Source organism: Rissa tridactyla, chromosome 6 (assembly GCF_028500815.1).
Source record: "Rissa tridactyla isolate bRisTri1 chromosome 6, bRisTri1.patW.cur.20221130, whole genome shotgun sequence".
Lineage (NCBI taxonomy): Eukaryota > Metazoa > Chordata > Aves > Charadriiformes > Laridae > Rissa > Rissa tridactyla.
The window spans coordinates 26,767,225-26,794,011 of NC_071471.1; the positions used below are offsets into that span (position 1 = coordinate 26,767,225).

Here is a 26,787-nt window from a genome sequence, read left to right on the forward strand (position 1 = left end):
AACGCTAAGCAGGCAAAGCTTGGAGTATCTTCCATGTACTAAATCAGATCCTGTCAGATCAACGCCGGGGATTTTTCAAGACAGAACCAGCCAAGACAATATTACAGTGCTGGTGCCTATACAGGATGCTCTGAATTTTTAAGAGCACAAAAATACAACCTTATTGAGTCAGACCATCTTTCGTCTAGTCCTGTAACTGCTCTCCAGCAGCTGAGTTTATGCCTATTACCAGCAAAAAACACACAATGCACAAACCCTCTGTCAGAGATTATAAGAACCTTCAAAAATAAATCTCACATGGAAAGAGCTAAGCTTGAATCTGTTTTGGTGGACTCTGATTTCATCCTCTCTCATCAGAAAAATTAACACAAGTTCATATGAAACACCACAGGGGCTGAATAACTCAAATTTTAAGCAGGTTCTATCCAGAAACTGGCTATATTGATGAGTGTTAAGTTTATGAAGAAAGGGAATAAAGAGACTTAGGGCAAGTCCCAGTGCCACCGCTTGTGCTGAAGATGGGTCTGTGAAGAGGAAGGTCTTGCAGCACACTTGGGCAGCGCCCCAGTGAAGTGAAAAACTAAAACATTGTTCTCCTAGAATCTAAAGGCTCTGCCGATCTCTGTCTAGCTGAAGGATGTATAGTCCTAACTGGCTTCTCCAGTTTCCACTGAATAGGAAGGGTAGTTGTGGTGGGTCTTCCATTGATAAGTGTGGAAATATCAAAGTCTCATTCTTGAACGAGACACCACATTTTGTAATTGTGGCTCTGACTGTACCAGGGATTATAACAAAAACATGACAGTTGTTGCAGGTAAAATTGTTTGCTCGCTGCCCTACTATCCGGCAGAGGGTTTCTTCTCCAGACCCAGCCATATCAATGACTTCTATATGTGTGTCTCGCTCCTTGATATTAAGCAGAGACCTAGGAGGCATGTAGGTGTGAGCAAAGAGTAGAGTGTAGTGTCTGGGATCGTTTGAGGGCTCTGGAGAATGAGTGAGTTGCTCCAGGTGAAACAAACATGGTATCAGTCCTCCCTGGTGTAAGCACCCAAACAGCAAAGCCCCGAGAACATTGAAAATAGTAATAACGTGTTTCCACTTCACAGCTCTATTCTGTGACGTGCTGAACAGGACCAATGGCAAGATGAGAGGAATGAGAAACCGAGGTTCCTGGTGACTGAATAGGGAGAGAAATGCCAAAGGAACAAAATAGAACAGCAGTAACGTTGGATTGCCCTCAGAATGCACTAACAGCCCAGATGACCCATGGTAATACGATTTGACTCGTATTAATTGATGGATATATTTCTTCAACATTTTAAAACCAGCACGAATGGCCAGAATATGTAAGATCCCAAAGAGCATTATGCCATTGACTGTAAAATGTGTAACTCTTGGGTGACTTCCATGCAGTGCAAGATTATGAGGATTAAGATTATAGCTGAGGAAATTGAAAGGGGTTACTATCATTTTCTCATGTAATTGACCTATTACATCAAGTAGGCTGCTGTTCTTAATGCTGTAGAGGTTGTCTAAGCCCACGGAGGTAAAGTAGAAGGTGTCGGCTGTTATGAAAACAACAGCAGTAAAACAGGCACATAGGACAAGCTTCAAAAAGTGGTTTATGACAGTTTTAATGCCCTTTTCAGAGTCAACAATTAAACCTGCCCAGTAAAGCAGGGGCATTAGAGCAAATGCCAAAAAGGTTGGCCTGTTGAAAAACCCGGCAGTCGTTACAATACCTATGAGAGGGCTGCTTGTCAGCTCTGCTACGCTGCCACCAGCCTTTCTTGAGGAAACCAGCACCATCAGAAGAGCAAAGAGAAGTCCTTCGAGTGTGTTGGTGAACGTTCTTGTATAAAATACCAGAGTGACATAGGATCCGGCAAGAAGTACCAGCGCTTTCCATGGATCCGCTTCCCAGAAAGGAGCTAATCGATAAACGCTATAGTCGAGTATGAAAGAAAAGATGGTAAAGAGAAGGCGAGGTGACACGAGAAGGGTGTAGCTGTTGATGCAACTTGAACACATGTCCAGCTGCTGCAAAGACTTGATCACCCAGTAGGTAACTCCAGACGTCATTAATGGGAAAACAACTGTTCTGCAAGGAGAGCTGGAAAGGAACTCCCAAGGGTAGTAGACCTGTAGGTTTAAAATGTCACCTATAAAGAAAGAAAAAAAAAAAAAACCCATACATACATAATGTGTTTTATTCAGTTGGGATATATTTTATTCATTAGGGATGCAACTTAGCATGAGAAGTATCATGACGCAAAGCAGTCGCTAAACTTTTGAGACTACTGTCATGGTTGACATTTTTAGGAGTGTACCATTAATCTTTACGCACCTTCAAGAAAAAAACCCCAAGCAGCGGTCTGTTAGGGTGAGCGTTCCCGGCAGGGCTCGGCAGGGACAGCGGGAACAGCCGCAGCCCCGCTCCGGCCCTCCTGCAGAATCGCTTTGCAGCAAAACGCGGGGGGCGAAGCGGCCGTTCGGTTCCGTTTGGGGCGCAGGTGCCCACCCGTGACCCGCAGCCCGGGAGGCGGCCGCCGCTCCGCACGGCGGTACGCCCGTGTCCCCGCGCCGCCGGGGAAAGCGCGCCCCCGGGGTCTCTCCGCCGGGCCCGCCCCTCCCGCCGCCTTACCTGCCATCACCTCGGGCGACTGGAAGAACTCGTCGGGGTGCAGGTAGCCGGCCTGCGGCAGCAGGCACCAGCCGGCCCGCAGCGCGGCCAGCAGCGCCCAGAGCCCCCGGGCCCACATGGCGGCACCGGCACCGCCGCCCGACCGGCCCCCGCCCCGCCCCGCCAGGGGGCGCAACACCGCCGGCCCGCGCGCCGCAGCCCCGCGCGCAAGCGCATGCGCAGCCCTGGGCAGCGCGCAACGGCCGCACTCAACACAGCTTGAGCTTCGGTCGCTTCACAACCGACCCGAGGCCGGGAGCGGCGCAGGGGTAAGGAGAGCGGCAGCCACCGACCGTGGGGGGCACTTGGTGCCCGCCCTTCTCTCGGGCGACGGCAGTTACCAGCCCCCGCCAGCGGGACGCAGCTCTTAGCGCCCGTTCTGCAGCAAAAATGCCACCCCTGCCCCTTCGTCACTGTACGGCTGAGCAAATTGGAGAATGGTTTCTTTTTTTAAGCAGCGTTTCTGTAGTTTTTTATTCACAAAGATAATCCACTACAGGAGAAAAATGAAACAATTATGCAATTCCTGCCTACAAGCAAAGTCATTCCATGAAAGAAGAGAGGTGGTGAATCCACACATTCACGCAAGCGCTGCAAGAAAACAAGGAGGAGGCAGGCTGCCTCAGGGGGCCTGTAAGGAACGGAGCAATGCCTGGTAACGACGACACAGACTCACAAAAACAACGGACTCCGAGATCTAGCTATATATCCTATTTTAAAAGCCACTCTGCAAGCTAGAAACGATCCAAATGTGGCAGAAACACACACACTAAACACCTGGAGTATCTATCTAATACATCAGCTGTGTTTGGCAGATAAAATCTAACACAACATATTCAAAGGCATACAGACAGAAAGCCATGGCCCAGGGGCTTCAACTAAATGGCCAGAGCTGTCATGGATCCCTGGCTGACAGGAGCAGAGCTCAGACCCAAAGACTTCAATCCTCAACCTGTGGGTTTGGGCGTTGCTGCACTGTGTCACTGCTTTGCTACTGCAGACACAGCTCCAAAATCTAAAATGAAAGAGCTGGGGGCCATATTTTCTCTCTTTCCCACTTAAACCCAGATAACCTTGGAGCAAATTAAACAGATGAGCGAGTGTTGATGTCCCAGGAAAGTGCAAAACTATGTAGTTTAGCTATCAGGCCAAAGTCTGGATAAACTGTAATTACTTACGTTTATTTGTTAGTTTTCATTTATTTACATCATCATTATTATTATCATCATCTAGTGTTACCAGTTTTTTTAATTATGTTGAATGTCTTTTCATCCCAGGACCATGAGGTGGTAGCTGTAGTCAGGAGGGTGCTGCCTGCCAGCAGCATGGCAACATTTGTTGTTACTGCAGCTATGGATAAAAATAAAAACTGAATGCTACAAGCCAGTAGATACAGAACCAGTTAATCAGAAGTGAACTACTTTGTTTCACTAACAGCAAATAGAAGTTTCATGCACAGGGACTCAGATAACCCCATGTATGAGGAGGACAGCCAAGATTCTTGATGGAGATGATTGCATCAAATTAAAGATCACAGGGCAGGTGCCATCCCTCTCACGCAGTGAGAGCACTCGTTGTGGAAAGTCAACAAGCTCAGTGGATGCACATGTTTGGCTTCATTCTTTCCTCTGCCAACAGGTAGTCCCTTCAAGTCTCTAGGGTCCTTCTTTTTCATCCAGTGACTTTGGAGATTCCCCCTTCTTTCTTCTACTGGAAGGTGGAGGACCTTGCCCGTAGCAGAAGCTGTGTTCTGGTCTGCAGGTCATCTCTCTGTCCACAGCCCGTCTGTCCTCTGTGCACTTACCTCTTCCAGCAGCAGAGCTCAGGAGAAACTGTTGCCATCAGCAAGGGTGGGATGGGATAAGCAAAGACGTAGGAGTCTGAATGTAACCAGCCAGGAGGGCAGAGGATTCACTAGACAAGATTTTTGATATGCCTTCCAAGATGCAGAAATTCTTCTACAGGTCAGAAACCCTGTATCCATCTAACAGCACCTGGGAATCCTCCAGCCCACGGTGGTTCAACATCAGCAACGATGCCAAAGATGCTCCAGTTTTGGACTGATCTTGTAAACTGTAATGACACTGTATTGCTGGCTTCTGCCCCAAATTCCATCCCATCCCCATGGACAGGGGCAGCTCCAGCCCCACCCCACACCCCTGACGAGCAGGTGCTGCTGGCACTTGCCCTGCAAAGAGGGAGGAAGAGGCATTCAAATGTGAGCACAACACGTTATCCAAACAGCAGCTTATCTGAAGAAAAGGTGGTAGGGCAGAGGTGGCCTGGAAGTTGCCGTTTGGGCCGTGCTAGTCCAAGCCCTGTATCTGACATAAAATCAGAAGGGGAATGGCAGTAGTCAGGAGTAGGTATTGTCTTATCTGATTCCCTGCCCCAGAGCACTCTGGCGTTTGCATCCCTTCAAGGGACTCAATATATTCGCTCCCCAGCCACTCTGCATATGTCCTCCTCTCTTCTACTGGCACAATCTCAATAGCAGAATCCTTAAAGATCAAGTTTTTTCCTTGAAAAGCTGAAGAATCAAACATTTTGAATCCATTTTCATTGCTGCTATTTCCAAAGTAGACCTGAAAACAATGCAAAATTTTCAGTATTTTTCAAGATTAATTCCTCTCCGTACAATTAATTCCTAATTCCGTACAACATGAAGGACAATAGAAATCCTTTTGTAGATGAAAAATTCATACACAATTGCAGAATCTCTATTATGCATTTGCTTTTAGACACTCCAGTAGATTAGATACAGAATTCTGCCTTTGGCAATTACAAGAACACATTTGTAATTTTGGTTTTTTTCAGTTACTATCCAGAAAGAGCTGTATTTTAAAAAAAATTCTTCTGTTTAAATATTGTTGTGTAATACAGGGTTTGGTTGCACAGGAGTTGACAGCAATGACTGAAGCCTAGCATGGAGACACCCAGCACTGCTTTTAAAACTAGTTAACTTCAGTATTAACTGGCACCTAGCTGGCGCAGCGACACATGGTCTGCCTAGATGGTTTACCATGTACATGGCTGCGGCATAAATAAATATACCCAGCAACATTCTCCTGCCTTCCTAGGAAAATTCCGCGATGGAAAAGTGTTAGTGTGTACTCTATTTTGTAGACTTCAAAGTCACACAGTTTGGGAAAACACCTTAAGCTCCAGGAAAATTGCTACTGAAACCAGTGGCTGGGCAAAAGGTCGAAATCCCTTGTGCACCAGGGTGGTTTTACTAGGAGAATTACATGGGCTGTGTTTTACCTTCTCCATCCCTCTCCAACAACAGGGCTCTGCACGGTGCACATGCTGCCAGTCCCGTGACACAGGGGACACAGGATGGCAGTATGGTCCTGTTGTCTTTATCCTTGGTCTGCGTTAGACCATACATAACTCCCCCATAGCATAAGTGGATTATTAGTACCTGTGCTTTGTCCAGTAGTCCATATAGAGCAAAAATGCTGGTATCTGGGTGAACCATAATGGCCTGAGCTGGCACCCGAGCCAGGTGACACTCAGCAAACTGGGTGACTTCAGCACGGGCACCATTTAGACACAGTAACTGGAAATCACTGGACTTCAAGTTTTGGGCCCAACTATCAGTATTCTTACCTGAAAAAAGAAACTGGTCATTGTCATTCATTGAATACTTTAGAGAAAAAGAGGTTCTGGAAAAATAGCTGAATTATAATTAAGAGATACGTGAAACTAAGTACCATCTGTGTTCTCAAACACTGTCGAATGCTTCACGAAGGCCACATCCCCGGAGCCCTGCGCCAGGCACCTTTAGGAAGCAAGAGATAAAAATTCAATTCAAAGCATCTTTATGTGAAACACATTTTTTTCTTAACAACTAATAGGTTTAGAATTCAATTTTTCTTACATACATTCCTGCAAACAAATGCACTGGACCCTAAGGTAATAAGCAAAAACAGAGAAATGAAACATCTTGAAAGGAGAGAAAACCAACGCATTTGCAAAGTATTAAAAAATATTCTGAATTAAGAATTTTAAGAGAGGAATACAAGAGAACATTTTGATTAAAAACAGTGTGAGAAACAACAGAAGAGGCCAATATTAGATGAACAAAGAAACAGAAAATAAATTATGTGATACTCAATTCTCCATCTGCTAAGTCACTTTCATTCCTTTTTAAATCATGTACAAAGTATGTGTCATTAAGACTTTTTTGAATAAAATAATTTGAGTGCATAACCCAAGAGTTTATCAGATTTTGTGTATGTGCATGTGTGCACACCCACACATATACTTTCTTTCCTCTTTTCCTTTCAAGTTAGAGTGACCTTGGTGCTCACACAGACGCTGCTTTTACTGCCCTGTACGCTGCAGATACTTAGTTAATCTAACTGCAGCTTCTAACGGTACTGTTCCGGAAATAAGTTGAGTTTCCTCCAATTTTCTGAAGCAGAGGCAGCCCAACGTGCCAAGGGCACCCTAAAAGCTCCTCCTCTCCTACGAGTGTGAGACCCCATTCCAGAGGGTGTCAGGGCGAAGGTGTAGAACAACGCACCTCTACCGGGATTTGCTATTTCCCATGTTATATTGTGGTGTTGTCTAGTGCACGATGCAACAGGCACCACAGACTGTTAGGAGATTTTTGCTAGGCCTGAAATATGAATTCAGCAGACAGAAAAAAATGCACGGCACTTGCTTCAGACAGCAAGTAACACATCAAAAAAATCAACCTCAAAGCAGGGAGTTGGCTGAGCTAGCAAAGAGATTTAACTTCCCAGGTATTTTGGGCAGCGGGTGCTGGCAGAGGGTCTGTGGGTAATGGTGTTTAGTGGTTGTACCTTGTAGTTTATTCTACAAGTGCTTTCAAGAAGCATTTTCTAAAACAAGATCATTAAACCCACCAATCAAGAAGTTGTAAAACTGTAACTGAGCATGGTTTTTGCAGTACAAAGTGTGAAGGAAAGTTATTCTTGCCAACAGTTACTAAAAACACATATATTTCACATGTGCCCGGTTTAACATGAGCAGTTATAAGCAAAGCTCTTATCACCATGTGCCTGACACTCTCATGTAGAGCATGGAGGACTCAGCAGGTTCAGTGCTTTCCCCATCAGAAAAAGCTGTTGCCAATATATTTTTCAGTACTCTGTGCAGTTTAATTTGCCACAGGCAGTGGGATATACACAAACTGAATAACATCTCATAGCTCTACAGTTAGGTTAATCTGAAGTTCTCCATAGTTGAAGGAATCTGGAAATCTGAGGCTGAATTTTAAGCTCATGTCAGTCACCATGTGTATGTAACTCATTCTTCTTTCAGAGAGGATCACCTAAGTATCACAGCCAGACCCATTCCTACCTTGCAGAAGATATTGACCCTCCATTTTTCACCCAAATCCTAACCTTTTAAATACCTAAATACTTTCCACATCGCTCAATAAATTAAACGCCTTCTCTGTTAAAAAAAAAAAAAGAAAAAGTAATGATCTCAATATAAAGCTTGGGTTGTGGTCACTATTATCAAATGCAAAACCTTAAATATGAGCAAGACTCAAAGCCCACAACGGCATTTGTTGCTTATTTGTTTGGTGACTGGTTAAGCTCTGTTAATCTATGAAGTACAGCAGAGGATCTGGAGTTTGCCTGCAAGGCATGTACCACAGCAGGGCAGCTGGACACAACTAAACAGATTTGCAAAAAAGTAGTTATCTAAGCCTAGCACTCCAATATTTACCAGGCAGCTGCTGTTGAAGTCTCCTCCCCTGAAGGAAAAAGACCGGTCACTGCCAGCTCTGTTACATGCACCCGGTTACATGCACCAGAGGTGACGGTCAGGAAAAGGAAATGCCACTTCCATAACTAGAGTTTCACAGTCTTTGGGTACGGCCCCATATGTAGTCGTACACTGTTACACAAGGTATTTCTTTCATTTTATGCTATTTTCCCCTTGTACCTTTACCAAATCTTGTTTTGAAGAGGATTTGATATTTGAACATTGGCCATAGTTGTTTGTGCTGTTCAGAAACCTACCTTCGCATACAGCCACCAATGAGTAAGGACAGTGAAGACCACTCCTGGCTCCCCCTCACCAGCCCACCACTGTCAGCATGGACTTGTATGAGCCAGATTCTATTTGCCTGCTTCCCTGCTAAAGCTCTTTATGGATGACCCACCATTCAGAGTGGCAGACTGTCTGTCACGAGAGATTAAAGCAAGACTGGAGACCGATGACAATCCACTTGGTCCTCACTAGGTGGGTGCCCACTGCTCTGTAAACAGAGACACGGATTTGGCTGTTGGTCATCTGTCTGGCTGTGGGCGAGGGAGCTGGAAAAAGGCTTTGACATGATCTAATGTAATGCCTTATGACATACCTGTATTGCTGATGACACCTGGGACACATGTCCCACTTCATTGTCATGGTTTGTCCTCAAACCAGGACATTCATTTACAGCACATGCCATCTAACTGTAGCAACAATAACTACTTTTTGCTGGCTGGGATGGAAAATAGCTCCTCCTCGCATTTTGACAAGCTGACAGACTAAATAACAACCATATGCATTAATTACCTGAAGGCTCCACTGTAGCTGTAATAACGTTCTTGGCTACTTGCACTGCATTTATTGTTTCCACTATCATCTCCAATACAGAGTTGACAGAGTTTTGATGGATAATTGTCCTGCTTAGCTGAAGGCACGCAGCTGGCAGAGAAAAACTCACTCACAGCTGGGGAAAGAAAGACAAACCGATATATTGAGTGAAAAGCATGAGCTCTCCACAACAAAGGCAGTTGCACTGTCACGAAGTTAGAACTAATGCAGGTTTCTGTAGGATGCTGGAAACGTGAGTTATAGCTTCCTTACTGGAATTCACAAACTACAACTTTTAAAGTATTTTCAAAGCACCACTCATCCGATTACGTAATGAAACCAAAGAGCTCCCTGGGAGATAGGAAACAAGCAAACAAAATTCAAATCTGGAGTCCTACGGTCGTAGATCCTTTGCTTGTTGTGCTACGTTGCTCCATTACTAAATACAGTTTGAAAATGAATGCAGTAAAATTCAGGACAGGGATACATTTACTGCAATGACATCCCAGAGGAAGTACTACCTAAAGGGGATATGTCTGAAGAGACAGTGTGAGTTTCTGTGACTATCCAATTTTTGATATCTGACTTGGGTCAACATCCTCAAGAAAGAGCTGAGACAGACACGTTTGAAAGCAGGATTTTCAAGATGATATGATAATCTTGAAGCTGATTAAATAGAAAAAAGCAACTGACTCTTCAAATGCATTACTGAAAACTGGAATAAATGTTTGCAGTTTGATACACTGGAGCCAAGGCTGCCATTGAGATGAGAGGCTGGAGAGACATGCTGATGGGAACCTCGAAGTTCAACAAAGGCAAATGCAGAATCCTGCTTTTAGGATGGAGTAAGACCATGAAAGGCTGGAGGCTGCCAGGCTGAAAATTCTGTAAAAAAACCTGCCTGGACACAGCCTCGGGCAATCTGATCTAACTGAACCTGCTTTGAGCAGCTGGTTGGACGAGACAACCACCAAAGGTACCTTCCAACCTAAATTAGACAATGATTTTGTGATAAAGGATAGAATACTTTCATGTTAGATGTGACATTCTCAGTATGACCCCTCCATTAGTCTACTCTGGGGGCAAATTCAAAATTTCAAATCGTCACGTTAAAAACACAACACCCTTTTGCAAACAGATAAGCTTAATATCAAAATTACTTCCCTAATGAAAGTTTGTAATTAGACTGTTACTGTACTTTTGATATGTAGTACTGTTGTCTTACCTTGAGGAATATCGCAGTCTCTGATCTTAATAATGCCCCTCTTAATTAGCACACCAATGGGGATATTCCATCCAGCGTTTCTCCCCAGCCCTGTGTGGCAGGACTTCTTCCCTTTCAGGTCACTGATGGTGAATGCATTGGACAGATTTCGTTTAACTAATGCCACAGCATAGTACGCATTGCTGTTGTCATCAGCTTGCAGGAAAAAGAAAACACGAAACACATTACAGCTTCCCTTAAGCATTCCCACTGCTTAACGATCGTCTACAGATCCATTACACTTACATCGTGCCAACTTCAATCGCACCGACAATCAGCTAGTCAGGAATTTTGAATACACATGTAATTATTCTTTACTTCTACTTCACATTGTTGCATTCGCTTATAGCCTGGTACCGCACTTGAACCAAACAATCTAGAGCTCAACACGAAAGCTCAACTAACATCAGCTCTTATAAATCCATCCCTCTGAAAACCATCATTTGGGTCATTAGTGACTTAGCAAAAGCACTTTATGAAGTTATTTGTATGTGAAAACTCAATTCTGTATTAAAATTTCCATGAGTTTTGCAGCATATTGAAATTCTACCTTAGTGACACAATGTCCACAAGTCTTTTCATTGGTGACTCTGAAGCAGCCACATTGACAGGAAGAATTTGTTTCTAAATAGAGTCTACTGTGTACTTTCTGTATTTTTGCTTATGCTAAAAATATTTTGATTTTGTAAATACTGGTTTTTTTCCATTGTAAATATTTTTTGCGCAATTGAAAAGACAAATAAAGAGGTACAAAACTCAAAACTGCCGGAGACTTAACCTGTCCTGCAGCAGGACAGATAAAAGTTACCACAAACTCACTGTAGGAACCCATCCCATACTTATTTCCTCCTCTATCCATGACGTGAGGATAGTAATTCTCATTTCCTTTGAAAACAGCTTTCCAGGCAGGGCTAGGGAACTCAGGCTGTACTTTCAGAGCTGTTTTCAAACAACCTGGAAAAACAGGGTCTATGTTTACGTTTCCCGACCTGCTTACCAGAGTAACTTTCTCCAGCAGCTGGTACAAGGCCGTATGTCTTCCCAGCTGTGTAAATATCAGCTCCACCCAGAACCACAGCATCAATTTCCTTTCTCTGAAAAATAAAATAAAATTTGGGATTTCTGTGAAAAAACAGCAGATACCTTCCCTGCTACAATGATGACACTTCTAGCATCACACCTGTTGCATCTCAAAGGGCAAGTCTGACAATAAAAGAGCAATATGCTGCAAAAGAAAAGACTCAAAACCTGCATAAAGCATCATCAGTGAAACGGGGACAGGAGATTTCACACATACAGGCTAGAGCTAGATGGGCAACAGTGCCCTCATCACAACTGAAGATCATCAGGGTTCAGGCCCATCCATACCACGTCAGCTACAGATCACCTCCTTGAAATCCAGTATTCCTACTGGCCACTTAATCGCACCTATCTCTGATCCTACCTACCCAGCAGAGAGAAGCTTGTGTTAACTTGTTTTACTACACAAGGATTGTAGCAGCCTACCTGGATCAGCTCCATGCACTGTTCCTTTGTCTTGGCTGAAACACACTGAATTGCTGGTTTCAAATTCTTTTCCTTAAAGGCAATGGCCATTTTACCACATTTCCAAATCTCCTCAGTGGATACAACACACCAGTTCAGGCTTTCTGGCAATGCTGCACAAAATTGGAAAGGAAATACGACAGTTGACTTTCTCTGTAATAGACAAGGAGGGATACGCACTGCCCGCTGTCACGTATGTACCATAAGTGTTATTAAAAATGTTTACTTCTGTGTTTCTCTCCAGCTCAGACACCTGATCAGGAACCACAGAGCTCCCCAGATGAGTTGTATGCCCACACTGCAAACCTACCCAGGGTGAAGTAACAAGAGCTCCTACAATTGCCAACCACTAAATGCAGCCATAATATCTTTGTTGAGCGCAGCAAAACCCACCCTGAACAGAGGTTTCCTCATACCTGGCAGTCACTGACTGACCCCCAGAAGAGTGAAGTTCTGGAGATGGGGCGCTTTGCCACAGCACAGAGCACATCTTGCAGGCTCAGCTGCCACGATTATTAAGCTTATTAAGGCAGGGATTCTTACAACCTGTGTTTTATGACTTTGCCAGAATGCACATCAAGTCATTTCTATATTCTTCCAATAGTATAAAAAGACTAACATTTTGATAAAGAGCAACTCAAGGTTCCTTCAGTTTCTGGAGGAAATTCTCTGCTAGGAACCTGTTCATCCATTCTTTATGGACTACCTGAGGATTTACACAGCAGTGCATTACCATTTTGCCTTGTTAGCAGGCAAGAAATGCAGTACCAGGTAGCAGCAGCAGCTTACCAGATTAATGTCTCTCATACGCCAGAAAGGGTAGAAGAGCCTGCATTCTTGTAACACAAAGTGCGCCAGTTTGCACAGGAAAGTATTCCGCAATGTGGTATTGATTTTTGACCTGTTTCTAGATCAAAAAGAGACCTTTCTCCACGCTCAAAGATTAGACTGGCATCTTGCCATAGCCCTCTAAGAGTCAGAAGAAAATAAAGCAAAATAAAGATGGTCTCTGTTATCAGCTATCTTTGTTCTTCGTTATGAACAGCAATCTAAAAACAACTTACTGTTGGGGTTGCAGTTCAGGGCTTGCATGGCATGAAGATACTCATCACCCAGCCACGCCTGGTAATTCTGAGCTGTGATTGAAATGAGCTCCGTGGTGGAGTCTCTGAACAGAAGATTCTGGGCACTGTAGGCTGAGGAGTCAAACATCTTAAACTTGGTGCCTACTCCGTTAAATCTTTGCTGTAATGTCAAGGAAAGAAAAAAAACATGTGTCACACACCCCTTGGCCTGGGATGTGTGACATCCCATACCCCTTCAAACCCCACTGAGCTGAAGGTGCCTGGATATCTTGCCTTCAGATATAGGGATGGAAGAACCCCTCTAAAATGCTACACACTGATGAAAAAATGATGTCCTACCTGTCCCTGGTTCAGGAGCTGGAAGACAACTGTCCCATCTGTGTCTGGCCGCACAACCACAGCACGAGCTGGGATTCGGGCCAAGTGGCAGGTTCTCCACTCTGTCACATCAGCCGTGTTGCCATCACGGCACAGAAGCTGGAAGTCCTGGGAACGAAGCCGCTGGGCCCACGAAGAAAGACTTCTGCCTGAAATCAGACAGAACATGCTTATGGAACAGATATCAGCTGGGGCTGATGCCTCTGGCTCCACATCTGCAGAGCAGAAAACATCTCCTGAGCATCTTTGAACTATTTCTGACTGCATGATATTTGTCATGCATCTATGTGGTCCTTTCGTCTTATATCTCCAGTAAGACAATAAACAGCTTAACACTTGTGAGGCTGCACTGGACACTAGGGTCTGCAGCAGCATCAAAAGCACCCCTAAGTCTAGAATCACACGCAAATTTTTTTGTTTTTTTCCCCTGTAAACGATGGTCAGATAGGCCCATGATCTTAAACTAATGTTACACTCAAGGTAGTTTCCACGAAGTGCCAGATAGGGCAGGCCACGTCTTGGTAACTTCCTGCTAGTCTCTGCTGAAATCCTTGGGTAGGCATGAGCAATGTAACAGCCCAGGCCTGTACGAAACTAGGAGATTAATGCTGTTTAAGCTCTCTTCCCAGAAGAAGCTTGAGATTCCACCTACAATCTTTACTGAGAAACTATCAAGCATTAAAAAAAAAAAAAAAAAAAAAAAGACAATAAAAAGGATCACATGGTGCATACATCTGTGGGTACACCTATTCTCACTATTAGAGCATTTTTTTTGCTGATTCCTCAACTCAAAATAAATCAAGCATTTGATATTATACTGCCATTACAGACACTGTACTTCAGACCTTGCAGACACTATTCAACAAGCTTCTGGATTACTCACCATCAGTATTTTCAGGCACTGTGCTGTGCTTCACAAAAGCGACTTCTCCAGCACCTTCAGCCAAACACCTAATAAATAAAACCCAAGCACAAAGACTGATTACAAAGCACAGCCCCCATGCGCTGGACACTGCCGGCTGACAGCCAGAGGGCTGTGTGCGTGTTCCATCAGCCACAGACACTGACCTATTTCCTCGTGCTGAGAGTTTTGCTCAAGGCAGAGACTAGTGGCTGTTAGAGCATGAAGTAAACTATCACTGTCATTTGGTGAACACGGACAACATGTTCAGTGCTGCCTGGGACAAATACCATGACCTTCTTTGTCCAGGAGAGTTCTCTGTCTAAGGGAGTTGCACAATCCTTTGGGGAATAGGCAGAGAGGAGCAAGTGCTTCACATGAGCAAATTCTGCCCTTACTCGGTCAATGCTATCGCTCAGGTACTGGGAGCTGCAACATGGCACACAGGCAGGAAGAAGGAAAATCAGGGAAAGATGCAGAAATGGAGGGCAGAGCAACTCGCTAATTCAGTGCAACCGAGGGGGGATGACTGAAAGAGCAGAGTAGGGTGGCCGTTCAGCTCTCAGACTCCAAGGTTTTACCGGGAGAGATACAGACTGCTGAAACAAACACTCAGACTTGTGTCAACAGCTGCTGGACAAAGAAAACAGCAACAGGATTTCCCTGCATAGCGTGAGTGCTAAATATCCATTTGGTTTTAATACTCAGGTATTAATACCTGAAATAGTGGGTTTAGAATTACTTTTGTTCAGTCTGTAGGTTTAAAGCATGGTTCTCCTAACACAACGGCAGATTTTCTAACAAGATGAACTGAAAGTTCTCTGGCTTCCATTTCCTGTCAGTGAGGCCTGGACACAATGGCTATGGATAGCAGTAAAAAAATGACAGAGCCATGATTTTTACCTGAAAGCACCACTGTAGTCATAGTATTGCTCTTGGGAACTTCGTTCACATTTGTTCTGCCCAGCCAAATCCCCTTTGCAGAGCTGACAGAGGGATTTGGGATAGTTTACGCCATTTGCTCCAGGAACACAGCTTGCATTGAAGTAGTCACTTACAGCTAAATAGGAAATAAGAATGAGAAATTTTTAGCGATAAATAAGCAAGGTCCTACAATCTCATTTTAACACGTCTACACAGTACACGTCTAAAAACATTTAGAAGGGATAAGTCATTTTGTTCTTAAAAGATGGTTTCCAAGTTTTAAAAAAAACCAACCCTGCAGTCTTTATCAGACTGACGTTAGGTCTATTGTACCCTACAAGGAGCATCGAAGCAAAGGACCAAACCAGCAGCTAGAACCACACATTTCTGTGCTCCCAAGGCCATAGGGAAAGGCGTTGCTGCAGAACAGATCTTTTCCCTGTAACTCTTACCTTTTGGAAGGTCACATCCCATTGCTGCCAGGCGCCCGCTGTCAAGTAGATAACCCACTGGCACATCCCAGCCTGCAGTTCTGTTGATGCCTGTGTGACATGAACTGACGCCCTTCAAGCTGTTGATGGTGATGTTGGAGCTTTTCTTTACCACAGCCACGGCATAATAGGAAGTTCCAATCTCTGAAGTGTAGGAAGAAAGAAAAGCAAGCAAAGTAGCCTTGCAGCAGCATTACAGGGACACACGCTGATTTGTGGCCCCTTGTGGCTCCCCTACCCACAGGCAAGTCACACTGTTCACATCCTTGGTGAGAACCTGCTGATTGTGTGTGAGTGTCCTCCATTATCTTTTCAGTGTCAAATGCCTCAGTTAAAGGCCACAGGCAATCTGACCTTTGAAGGTCACCCTGCTTTGAAAGGGAAGTGGGATGAAAAACATCCAGAGGTTCCTTCCAAGAAAAAATTTTCTATGATTCTAAATATATTTGGATTGAATTGAAACCGATATAATTAATAGTAAGAAAAAAAATTATTCCCCAGTTGTCTACTAATTTGATCTTAATTTTGACACAGCATAGCAACTTGATGTGACTGGAGCATCACAGCTGATTTCATTCTCTTTGTTTTACAGTTTGATATAACTCATAGAATCAAGAGTTTAGGATCTGAAGTAACCATAAGGTCATTCAATTTGACTTTATTTAGATCAACCCAACGAACCCATTACAGGAACAGCTATTTTGACCCAACTGTTTCAGGACAGACTCTGCCACAGCCCCGCGTCTCCTGTTTTCCCCACACATTCTGCTGGCAGGAACATCCATGAGGGAACCTGACCATTACCTACTCCCCAGATAAACCCCCAAAGAACCCCAAAATAAAATGGAAACAGTAAAAATGCATGAGAAAAAGCTCGCATTAAGGAATCTAAAAGTTATTTAGCCAGAATATACCTTGATCATAGACTTCCCCAACCACAGGTTTCAGACCATGCTCCTTTCCAGCCTGGTAAATCAATCGACCATCCAGTGTCACTGCATCTGCTAAATCATCCTGTGGAGACACAAGGGCAGAATATATGCTGAAACTTAATTATCAATATTTCTCAACAGCCAGAGGCAGGGCACCCATGCATTTAAGAGAAGAGACCCCTTAATCTGCATTTGTGAGTTTTCTTTTCTCCAAAAAGTTCTTTTAAGGGCACTCAAATTTCTGACGAACAATTACCAAGAGGGATTTTAGAACTTCAAAACCGCCTTCCTTCAGAAATAATGCAGAAACCAGCCCTGGACTGTGATAGCCTCATTAGTCTTCACAGTCCAAAGAATCTTAGAAATGGATCCTGCAGGTCCGTAACAAATCTGAAGGCCCATCAGTTTGGAGCTTCATTCCTCTCTATAGCTAGTGCCCCAAAGCCTGAAGATTCAAATAAAGTAATTCTATGTTAGAGATCATACACAGAGAGTTTGAAGTAATGTCTTCTGGGGCTGCAAAATCTGAATGCCAAAGCACACTCAAAAGCAACCTTAAAGCATGCTAGCTTGTACCTCAGCAGACAAACAGCCACACGTTTTGGGAGAGGGCAAGCAGATGACAGTGTGTTTCAGAGAAGGAGGAAAGCATTTAAAAAGACTGTCCAGAGTGGGGGAATACAGATCTGGGGCATCCACTGCTGGGAAGGTGCCCAAGAATACCTCATCTTTTCAGCTGACTGTAACACCAAGCTGGCTGAAATCCTGCTACAGACCCAGGATTTGCCGTGGATTTCCAGGGAAATAAGGACTTCCCAGGGCAGCAAGGACTACAGAACTGCTCCACACACCTCTGACCAGCTGAACCTGGCTCTTGGTGTGTACTGAACACAGTGGGAGCCAGGAAAGGGCACCTCGCACAGAGACAAGACGCTGCTGAGAAAATAATCAACAGCTTGACATTTTGCATTTCTAAGCTGACTCCAAGTTTCTTATCAGTTTGCTTAACCTCTGGTTCGGCACTGGAGGGGGTAATTGAGTTTACCCGTTCCTTAGCAGTTTGCTGAGCATCGGTTAGGGTAGGGCTAGGACTATGCTGCCCAGTACATCACAGCAATTTCCCACAGGCTGAGCCACATAAAAAGCTTGAAAATTTTTAAAGGATCACATGAGAGCATAGGTAATATATTGATGTTGATACTTAAATCAGATTTGAAGTTACCGTGTCATCTGAAATTGTTTTACTTATTTTGTTCAAGGGAGAAAAAAGGTAATATTCATCAATTAGCTGACCTGAGAGCTGCTCCTCATGAATGAGAGCTGAACAAAGCTCCAAAGGAACCTGGAGAGGAGTTGGAATTGGGAGATATTTGCATCTTAAAGAATCTTTCTGGAATAACCAGATCTGAGTCAGAGGATGGGACAGTTTAGGAATCAAATATGGCCTCTTATTTAGAAGGGACACCTGACAGTGAGAGGGAAGAAAAGGAGGTGGGAGGTAGAAGGACCTTACCCTCAGGAGAACAAAATGCCCCTCTAGAAATGGTGGTGAACAGGAAACAGAGTAGATGAAACGGGAAGGGCTGGTCACAGAAGACAAGGACTGTATTATATGGACATATTTCCATGTGAGATAGCACTTTTCTGATTGGAAAGCTGAGCCTTTGAGCTCTGTTTAGCAGAAGAGCCTCCTGTCAATAGCTTGTGTATGAATAACTGTATAAATAACAGAACAAGACAGAAAAAAATGCCTATTGTTGCATTTAACGTGAAGTAGTTTACACAGTACTGACGTCTGCTTTAAACGCACACACTCACTGCTGAGGTGGCATATCAGCAAGTGTGGGTATTTTTATTTTTTTTTGTAGCAACCATTTGCCAATACATTTAGCAAAAGCATGGGATTATTCCACATATGATTTTTTGATAAGTATATGTGTGATGGTAATACCCTGTTAAATATTTTCAGAGGAACTTCATTTCTGTGTGTCACAACGTTTGAGAATTACCTACGGAAGTGTTTAAAGACCTGCTGAAGAATAGCTCTGGTCGCATTAAATATTGTCAGGTTCCCTGGTTAAATATTTAAACATCTCTCAATTTTTAAACACCTTCAGAGAAAAAGGTTTTTTACTTTATCCACGCGCTAACACATTCACAGGACTAAGTCCAAGATTACATAGTGTTATAAACCAGCATATCTCCACCTCTTCAGCCATTGCGTCCCGCTCCCTTTTTGGCCTCAAAGAGCAGAGTTCAGTGCAGACGTGGGCTCAAGGGTTCCACACAGCCCTACGCAGAGTAGGCCTGCTTAAACATTTCGTAGATTATTAGCGCAAGAAAAAAAAAAAAACGTAGTCTCAAGGACAAAGCCTCGTCTGAAGCCCTGCAGTGAAGATCCATTTTATCAGAAAGCTACTTACTCGGGCTATCCGCCAGCAGGTTTCTGAGTTCAGCTAATCAAGTTTTTATAGGAATCCAAGGTTTTAGATAGGTGCCTGCTGCTTACAAATGCAATTCTGTGTGCACTGTATTTCAGACGCAGACACTCATCGGCCCTTTTAATAACCTGCTTTACAGAGTCTAACAGTTCCCTCTGTGGAATGCAGCAATCAGCCAAGCGGTTTTAGGAAGATCTGACATTGGAAAGTATTTCCTGTCTAATCCCAAGGTAAGATCCACGTATGTATTGCTATCTGCTCCTGACATTCTTCAATACGTCTTGATTCCCTCGCTCAAGAACAGTATTTATCAAGAGGCAACGCGGTAGTGTCAGTAGTCAGACAAACATTCTGCTTCTGTTGACAAAAAATTACATGATACCAATTTCTGAAGTTTGTTCCTTTTTTAGGCCACACAACCACCTGCCTCATGTCCCTTCAAACTCCTCTGCTGGGACTCATTTCATGGCTCTGAACCTCTTTGTCCTTGACAGGCTGCACAAAACCCTGATTTCTGGGCACGTCTATACAGGATACACAAAGAATATTATTTATTAACACAGCCATCCATCCTCCCCTTCCCCCACACTCTGCCAGTGAAGACGACCATGACTACCTGCCTCCACATTTCCTCCAATATCCACTTGTTGCCTCCCACCCCCTCCTAAGGAGGGAATTATTTTCCATACATCCTTCTGCAAAGCCACACGTTTACAGTCTTTAAAACCCTCCCCAGAGCTGTGCTCCTTTTGGAAACTGAGCACGCTCCGGGCAGCTGAATTAATACAGCTGGATTTGCGTGCCCTTTGCTCACCCTACTTGCTGCTTTGTCTCTCTTCTACTCCAGTATATGGAGATTTGATTTGGCTTTACACTTATCTCATCTGTATATACAGCAATTTCCATGATGGGACCCTGAAATGGGAGTTTGATCCAGAGTTTATCAAAATACAATCTACTTATAGACTCAACAGCACAGCTTTAACTACTGTCTGCATCTTATCCCTCCATCCCTTTTTAAATATCTGCTAAATAAATCTGACGCAATTCCCAAATCAAAGATTAGCATTTGGGAGGAAATATTTAAGACCTTTGCTGTGTTCCTCGCATCTGGCCACATGTGACTAGTGAAACAGATGACAGGGCCATTCTGACATTCAGGTTCACATGTATACCTTTATGTCTTTTTTAAAAAAAGATATATGCCTTGATTTTTCAGAGACATGAATGCCAGGAAGCATATGGTCAGCTGCCTGGATCGTCAGACACTCACAGCAGAGCTGTGTACATCACTACTGCATTATTATTAGGCACATGGGGAAATTAAATCAGTGACACTGCTGTCATTCACAACTCACCTTGATCATCTGGGTACAGTTAGCAGCTGACCCCCCCGCTGTACACTCCAGAGGGGGAAGGATGCCAGCCCCACCAAAGGCCTTACTCATGTTATTACACTTGGCGAGTTCTTGCTCAGAGACAGTGCACCACCGGATACGTTTCAGGCTGAGCGCTGCGAACACAACACCAAGAGAAAATATCATAAAGCACATCTGTGCCTTTGCAACAGAGCTCACCATTTAGAGGCTCCTGAAGGGCCAACCTTTCATTCCATTCCCCCTCCCAAAACAGAAAGAAAACAGGGCTCTTTCAACAGAGAGTCTTTAGAGATGGTTCCCACTTCCATTCAGATTAATATGAATACTGACATTTTTTGGATTGGAAACAGGACAGGCTCAGACTCAGACACTGAAACCCAATGGCATCTGCTTCTGACATAAGAAATATGGGTACCATGGAATAGGTCAGGGCATCCAGACTGTTCTTTAAACCGTTCAGAATGCATCATCTTTTCTTGAGTCAAAAGTGTTTAAAATGATTATTTAAAATGATATCTTACAAAACTAAAGAGATTGTCCAAAGACAACTCTCACTTAAGCATTGCTAGTTACTACCTAGAGTCCTGCCCCAGCCATTTTTGGTCTGAATTAAAAAATGCAATCTTAGGTGTTCAAGAGCCTTACCACTAGGCTTATTAAGAAAACTAGAAAAGTAAATTTGTCTCTTCAAAAGACACTTTCACCAGAGGCTGTTTCCACGGTCACGAAAAGGGGAGGGCAGTTCCATGAATGAAAAGACTCAAGCCTAGTAGAGGAGATTCCATTAATCAGTGAAGAAAGGTGTCTTTCAGCAGGCCCAAACGCTACCCTGCTAAGTGCCAAAGCCACAAACACTTTGTTGATTTTGTAAGGGTATGTCATCATGCGCAAATGGTGCAGCTGTACATAAAATGCATGTGCAAGTATGGTTTATGCTACTAAACAGCCACAGATCATTTCTGTAAGCTGGGGGCACCACATTCTATTGCTCTTCTACAATTTCTATTTTAAGTTGGAGTCCGCTGCAAGTTATTTGTCATGCGGTTTTCTAAAAGCTCTAACTGCCCCTCTATTTGCCCACCACTGGCATGTAGCTGAGATACCACATCTAACTTTGCAAGTTAAAATTACTGCACTGGTGCTCAACAGTAGCCACGCACATTTTCTGACTTAGTGGCTGCAGACTAAACAAGATTGTTGATGCCGTGAAGGTTGTTTTGCACCGAATACTGAACCAGAGGGTTTGGCCTGCTGTTCCACTGCAACTCGGAGACAACTCTACTGCTGTCAATAAACATTAAGTCAGACTTGGAAAGCTTACAGGAAGTTTTCATGGCAGCATGTGGTAGTAGAGGGAGAAACAACTGCCCATCTCTGAGTTGCAGGAATCCTGAGAATCAAGATGGTTAGAAGAAAGGCACAACAGGGTCATAGCAAAAAGGCACCTCACGGAAACTTAGCATCTACCTCAGTCAAATTTTCACCATTAATTTCTCGGGGCAGGAGGAAGAATCTAGGTTTTCACTGATAAAGGGGCTTGGGTTTTTCATCTCCTAAACAGAAGCGTATGGGACTTAAATCACCATTAGAATTTGGGAGTCACAGGAGAAAGCCAACGTATCACAGAGAGCCTGATAAGTGTAATAAGGCAACTATTTCTATTTTTACAAAATAAGTGTCATAGAACTGTTGACACTTGTGAGAAACAGACACCATTGAACCAAAAGTAGATTCAGTGCTGAGGAAATACAACATTTGACACCAATGAGTCAGGACACATACATGGTAATCAACACAGCTTTTTCTACTCCTTTTCTATTTTTTCTTTCTGTTCTTTTTCCTGGCCATACGAGATTGGTTCTGAAATGGTCCTAGTTTCCCTCTGCTCTCTCACATCTCATAGCAGTCAACCCCAAAGACACCACACCACAGCAGAGGTTTTTTGAAGGCACTTACCACCACAAAAGAAGAGAAAGAAGAGAAGATAGAAGACAATTATGGAGCTCTTCATGGTGAAAATTTTGGGATTTGTGCTTTTTCCAGCATTCAGAGTCTCCAGAGATCAAGGCTTCTGTAAGTGTGCTCCCCAGCCTGCTCCTTGGTGAAAATCAGCAGCATTCAATTGCAGGTGCACTTTGTTCAACAGTTTATCTTGCTTACCTTGGCACACGTCACCTCATAATGACTACAGGAAAAAAAAAAGCCTACCTCTCTTCACACCGCCTCTACACTTGGAAAAAAATTCAGACTAGGAAATTGCAAAATACCCGAGGCACCAATGAGGCTGTCACTGCTTTAGCACCACCTATAGACTCAGACAAACAGCTACACACTGACTCACAGGGGTAAGGCAGGGCTGCATAAAGAAATCCTCATTTTAAGTATGACTTCTATGTATTCCCTACGTGTCGGGGCTCAGGAAGCAAAAGCAGATTCAAGTGAAACACTTTATCTGACAGAGCTGATGGTCACTTTTTTGCCACATTCTCAGCATTGTCATGAATTTCCTAAAGCCGTAACAAGAAACATGGGCTTTTACAAGAGTGAAGCCTGTACACTCTCCAGGTGGTACAGTGCATGCCAAGTGCACATCTCCTCAAATTTAATAGCAAGTGCTATGAAATAGCTGAAGTAGTTTGATTTTTTTTTTTTAAGGTTTTAGAGAAGGCCCAGGGAGGCTTCTCTCTCCCAGAGAGTAAAAACTCCGCTGAGAATAGCTCTGTTAAAAGCTGCTGTGACTTTTAGGGTATCTTTCACAGAGCAACACTCCTTTGTGCTGCTCTTTTCTTTGTTTTCCATTAGTCAATGAACTGCAGCTGCCTGTAAGACTTTGTTTACATAAAAGCCATTTAATGCTGCTTTGCTCTGCTGACTGCCATTGCTCAGCTCAGCACCCAGCTACCAGAAAAAGAACAGCTGTGTACCGCCATGAATAACCACGCACATGTCTTTAGCATCTTCTGTCGAGAGCATGCATGAATAACACAACTGTGTGCATCCTTCAGTCTATACATCCAGTAATGTCGCAGGGATGCTTTCAGGAGTTTGTTACTTAGCTACCTGACTACAATTTGGCCAGGCTGATAGTTTTAACACCTACACCTACCAGTACCTGTACGACGACACCTGAATTTAAGTCAATTAATTGCTATTTCAAGTTTAGAACACCAAAAAAAATAGATGATGACCCCTCCAGACCTCCTTCTTAAACAAAACCTTGTGGCTGAACTCTGATTCATGGCTGCCTAGAACACCTGGAATTAGTCATCCCATTGCTGTCTAAAGAGCTGAAGACGACCTGTCACCACTGGAGTCCTTTCAAGTTTCCGGAAGGATCCATTATTCGGATCCCTCCTGTGCCCTTCCCACTGGCCAGATTAACCTCTCAAGCCCTCTGCTGCTTGCAGCAAAGCTTACATACATATATAGATGACAAGACTGATGCACAGTCCTAGCACCAGTTGCTTAGGACTGCAAGGGCAAGATTAATAAAAAAATAATTTGCTACCAGGCCTCTCCTGTGGTTCCTCTGATCCTCTATGGGAAAGGTTCAGAAGGCAGAGGAGCAGCCTTTTAGTGCAGGAGGCCTATTCTGAATGCAACACCCTCTAAACCATCACACAAGGACAGTTCATGATAATTTAGCTTATGTTCCTATTTTATTCATAACTCTATGAATATCTATGCTTTAAGGAAATATTAAATTTCTCAACCTAATCTTCAGCACCATTTAGCAAAAATACCCGCAAAGAAAATTATTAATATACTATAGCTTAAAATAATAATAGAGAGCAGCAAATACTTCACATCGAGCATGCTTCTGTGTAGCAGTTACAAATAGTTGAGTTAGTAGACAGGGAAGAAAACCCATGGTGCCTTCACTGGGCCAGCAAAAGTAAAGTGGTAACGCATCAGTATGATTCTATTTGGATTTCCTAATTACCCTAGTTTTTAAATTGGAAGCCTTAAGAGAAGTGCACTTATTGTAAAATGCATCTTTAAAATACAGAAAGTATACCCAAAAGTCAAAAGATGTATCAGCACCCGATACTGGAAAAGTGAGAGCCAGAGAAACACTAATTAATGCAAAATCCTAAAAATTACAAGATAAAACAAGTCAACTAGGAGCATCAGAATCAACTTTTCTGCCAGGGCCCAAGGGCAACATCTGAAACAAACAAAACCAAAAATACATACAAAATACCCCAGAATCCTTTGGGTTTTCTTGATCCAAGACTTGTTTTCACTCTGGCGTGGCAACTGTGTGGACCTGAGTCTTGGCGTAGTATTCGGTGACACCTGGCTAGTACATGACAAATGCCTGGGAGAAAAGCTCCGTGCAAGTTATCAGACATTCCAAGGTATCAAAGAGTAGTTCCTCACACACCTACTCAGTTGAACAGGACTCTTTCTGATGGGTAGTAAAGTAGTAAGTGAGTAAGTAAAAAAAGTAGTAAAAAAAGTGTATACAATATAGAGATCTCAGATATTATTACGTTTTGCAGATTTGATAGCTGAGATTTGGATCCATTTATATTTTTTAAAGTTGGTCTGTTTTAAGATGTCTCACCATGAGGTATCATATAATCAGTCACTTTCAAAGAGGCAGACTATAGTACACTTTTAGTTCCTTTAAAAATTTATGACATTATTTATCAAAAGTTGCATCAATCTTACACACCCTGCACTTCCATGGAGTCTCAGACAGCACACCTACTTCACAAATCTAGAAAAACAAAAGTTATTTTGGGCCATACACCAGGAACTTATGCTTACTGTAAGTCTCATAAGCATTCCACATAACACCAGCAATATTTGTGTCCCAAGTTTAAACCTGCTTTCAATGTAATAACTTCATTAGCTCCAACCTGGTCACCAGTGTTCCTCTAACACACTATTTGCATTTACAGCCTGAGTCAATGACGTTAAAATGCTACAACACCTGTATTTCTTTTGATTAAAAACACACTTGACAAATATATTGTACAATAAAGTTTATTAGCTGTTCTCCTCTTTCTAACAAATGGAATGGATAATGTTGATAATTCTTTACAAACCAAAGCTAATTTGGTTGTGTGACTGCCCCGTGACTGCCGTAACCCCATCCCTCTTATAAACAATCAGTTTCCAACAAGCAATGGCAGGTATCAAATAATATGGGAATTAAAGAATTTCATTACTGAAGGTAGTTCCATGTTTTGGTACAAAGTATTTATAACATTCGGCACAGAGGTTTGTGCATTGCAAATGGAAGATCCTGTGCCTATGCAATCCGAGATGAACACGTACAGAAAAATAAGATGTATTGTTGGCTCCAAAATCTCCCTTTGGTTAAGACATGCATATTACAAGGTGGGGAGGGGGGAAAGACAAACACCTGAAATTCTGTAGAAAAGAGGAGAACTTGCATGATTTTTTTTTCTTGTAACTAATATTCCCTGGACTTTATGCCCAGCCACCATAGCCCATTTGATTTCTCATGATTAAGGAAGGTAAATTCTAATTTGTATTTTTATTCAAAACAAAAAGCTAGGAGTAGGTGGTAAAAGAAAAATATATATTTTTTTATATATATATTTATACGTGTGCGCAACTATGTAAAGAAAATAATTCCCATAGTTACAGAGTTTAGTTAAAGAAAGTTTAATATATATATATTTATTATAACAAAATAGGCAGTTATTGTGGGTAAAATATTCATTAAAATCTGACCCCTAAGAACACACACATTTTTAGGCTACGAATCATTCTCTCATTGCCCTAATGACCATCTCTGCAGCTGTTTTCTGTATTACTGCCAACAGAAATTTGGCATTCCTCTGAAAAATACAAGGTTTCCTAGCACCTAAACATATTTTAGGCTCAAAAAGTGTGATGACCATTATCTATAAACAATTTCTGTAAGACACTATAAATAGTGTTTCACGAGGAAGATTAAAAACATTACACATCTTTGTCCCTAGCAATTTTATTGGCAAAAAATGAAAAAATAGATTATAAGAATATCCATATGAAATTATGAAAATGAATACCCCTTGAGGAGTAGTAATGGGAGTTAATGAAAACGTTAACTCAAAATTTGAAAGTTTCTCTCTAACTGCCTGGAAAGAAAAAAAAATAATAATGTGAGAATAGAATTTAACTCAGAAAATAAAACCTGAAATTGATTGCCCTGACCAAACCATGCTATTAAA

General features: G+C 42.8%; 2 protein-coding genes across 5 annotated transcripts; both read right to left on the reverse strand.

The window, feature by feature from the left end:
- Nucleotides 1-603: 603 nt before the first annotated feature.
- On the reverse strand, nt 604-2,789 carry PIGZ (phosphatidylinositol glycan anchor biosynthesis class Z). Its single transcript, XM_054207045.1, has 2 exons — nt 2,648-2,789; nt 604-2,165 (listed from the first exon to the last, which is right to left on the reverse strand). Exons 1-2 carry the CDS (start codon nt 2,763-2,765, stop codon nt 604-606), a joined length of 1,680 nt encoding a protein of 559 aa, XP_054063020.1. The 5' UTR covers nt 2,766-2,789.
- Nucleotides 2,790-3,125: 336 nt separating this feature from the next.
- Nucleotides 3,126-24,874, reverse strand: LOC128911799 (melanotransferrin-like). Of its 4 annotated transcripts, XM_054207249.1 has the most exons (17): nt 24,791-24,874; nt 22,550-22,690; nt 20,573-20,727; nt 16,756-16,855; nt 15,803-15,985; nt 15,330-15,486; nt 14,409-14,476; nt 13,487-13,674; nt 13,127-13,307; nt 12,024-12,175; nt 11,515-11,611; nt 10,479-10,673; nt 9,233-9,389; nt 6,403-6,470; nt 6,111-6,298; nt 5,078-5,271; nt 3,126-4,879 (listed from the first exon to the last, which is right to left on the reverse strand). In XM_054207249.1, the coding sequence occupies exons 2-17, from the start codon at nt 22,602-22,604 to the stop codon at nt 4,645-4,647; spliced, it is 2,373 nt and encodes a 790-aa protein (XP_054063224.1). In that variant the 5' UTR covers nt 22,605-22,690; nt 24,791-24,874; the 3' UTR covers nt 3,126-4,644. The 4 variants fall into 4 exon arrangements, 2 of the variants coding, with proteins under 2 accessions (XP_054063224.1, XP_054063223.1); XM_054207248.1 differs by lacking the exon at nt 24,791-24,874 and having other exon boundaries at nt 4,852-5,271; nt 22,550-23,218; XR_008467172.1 differs by lacking the exons at nt 3,126-4,879; nt 5,078-5,271; nt 24,791-24,874 and adding an exon at nt 8,692-8,930 and having other exon boundaries at nt 6,250-6,298; nt 22,550-23,218.
- Nucleotides 24,875-26,787: the final 1,913 nt, after the last annotated feature.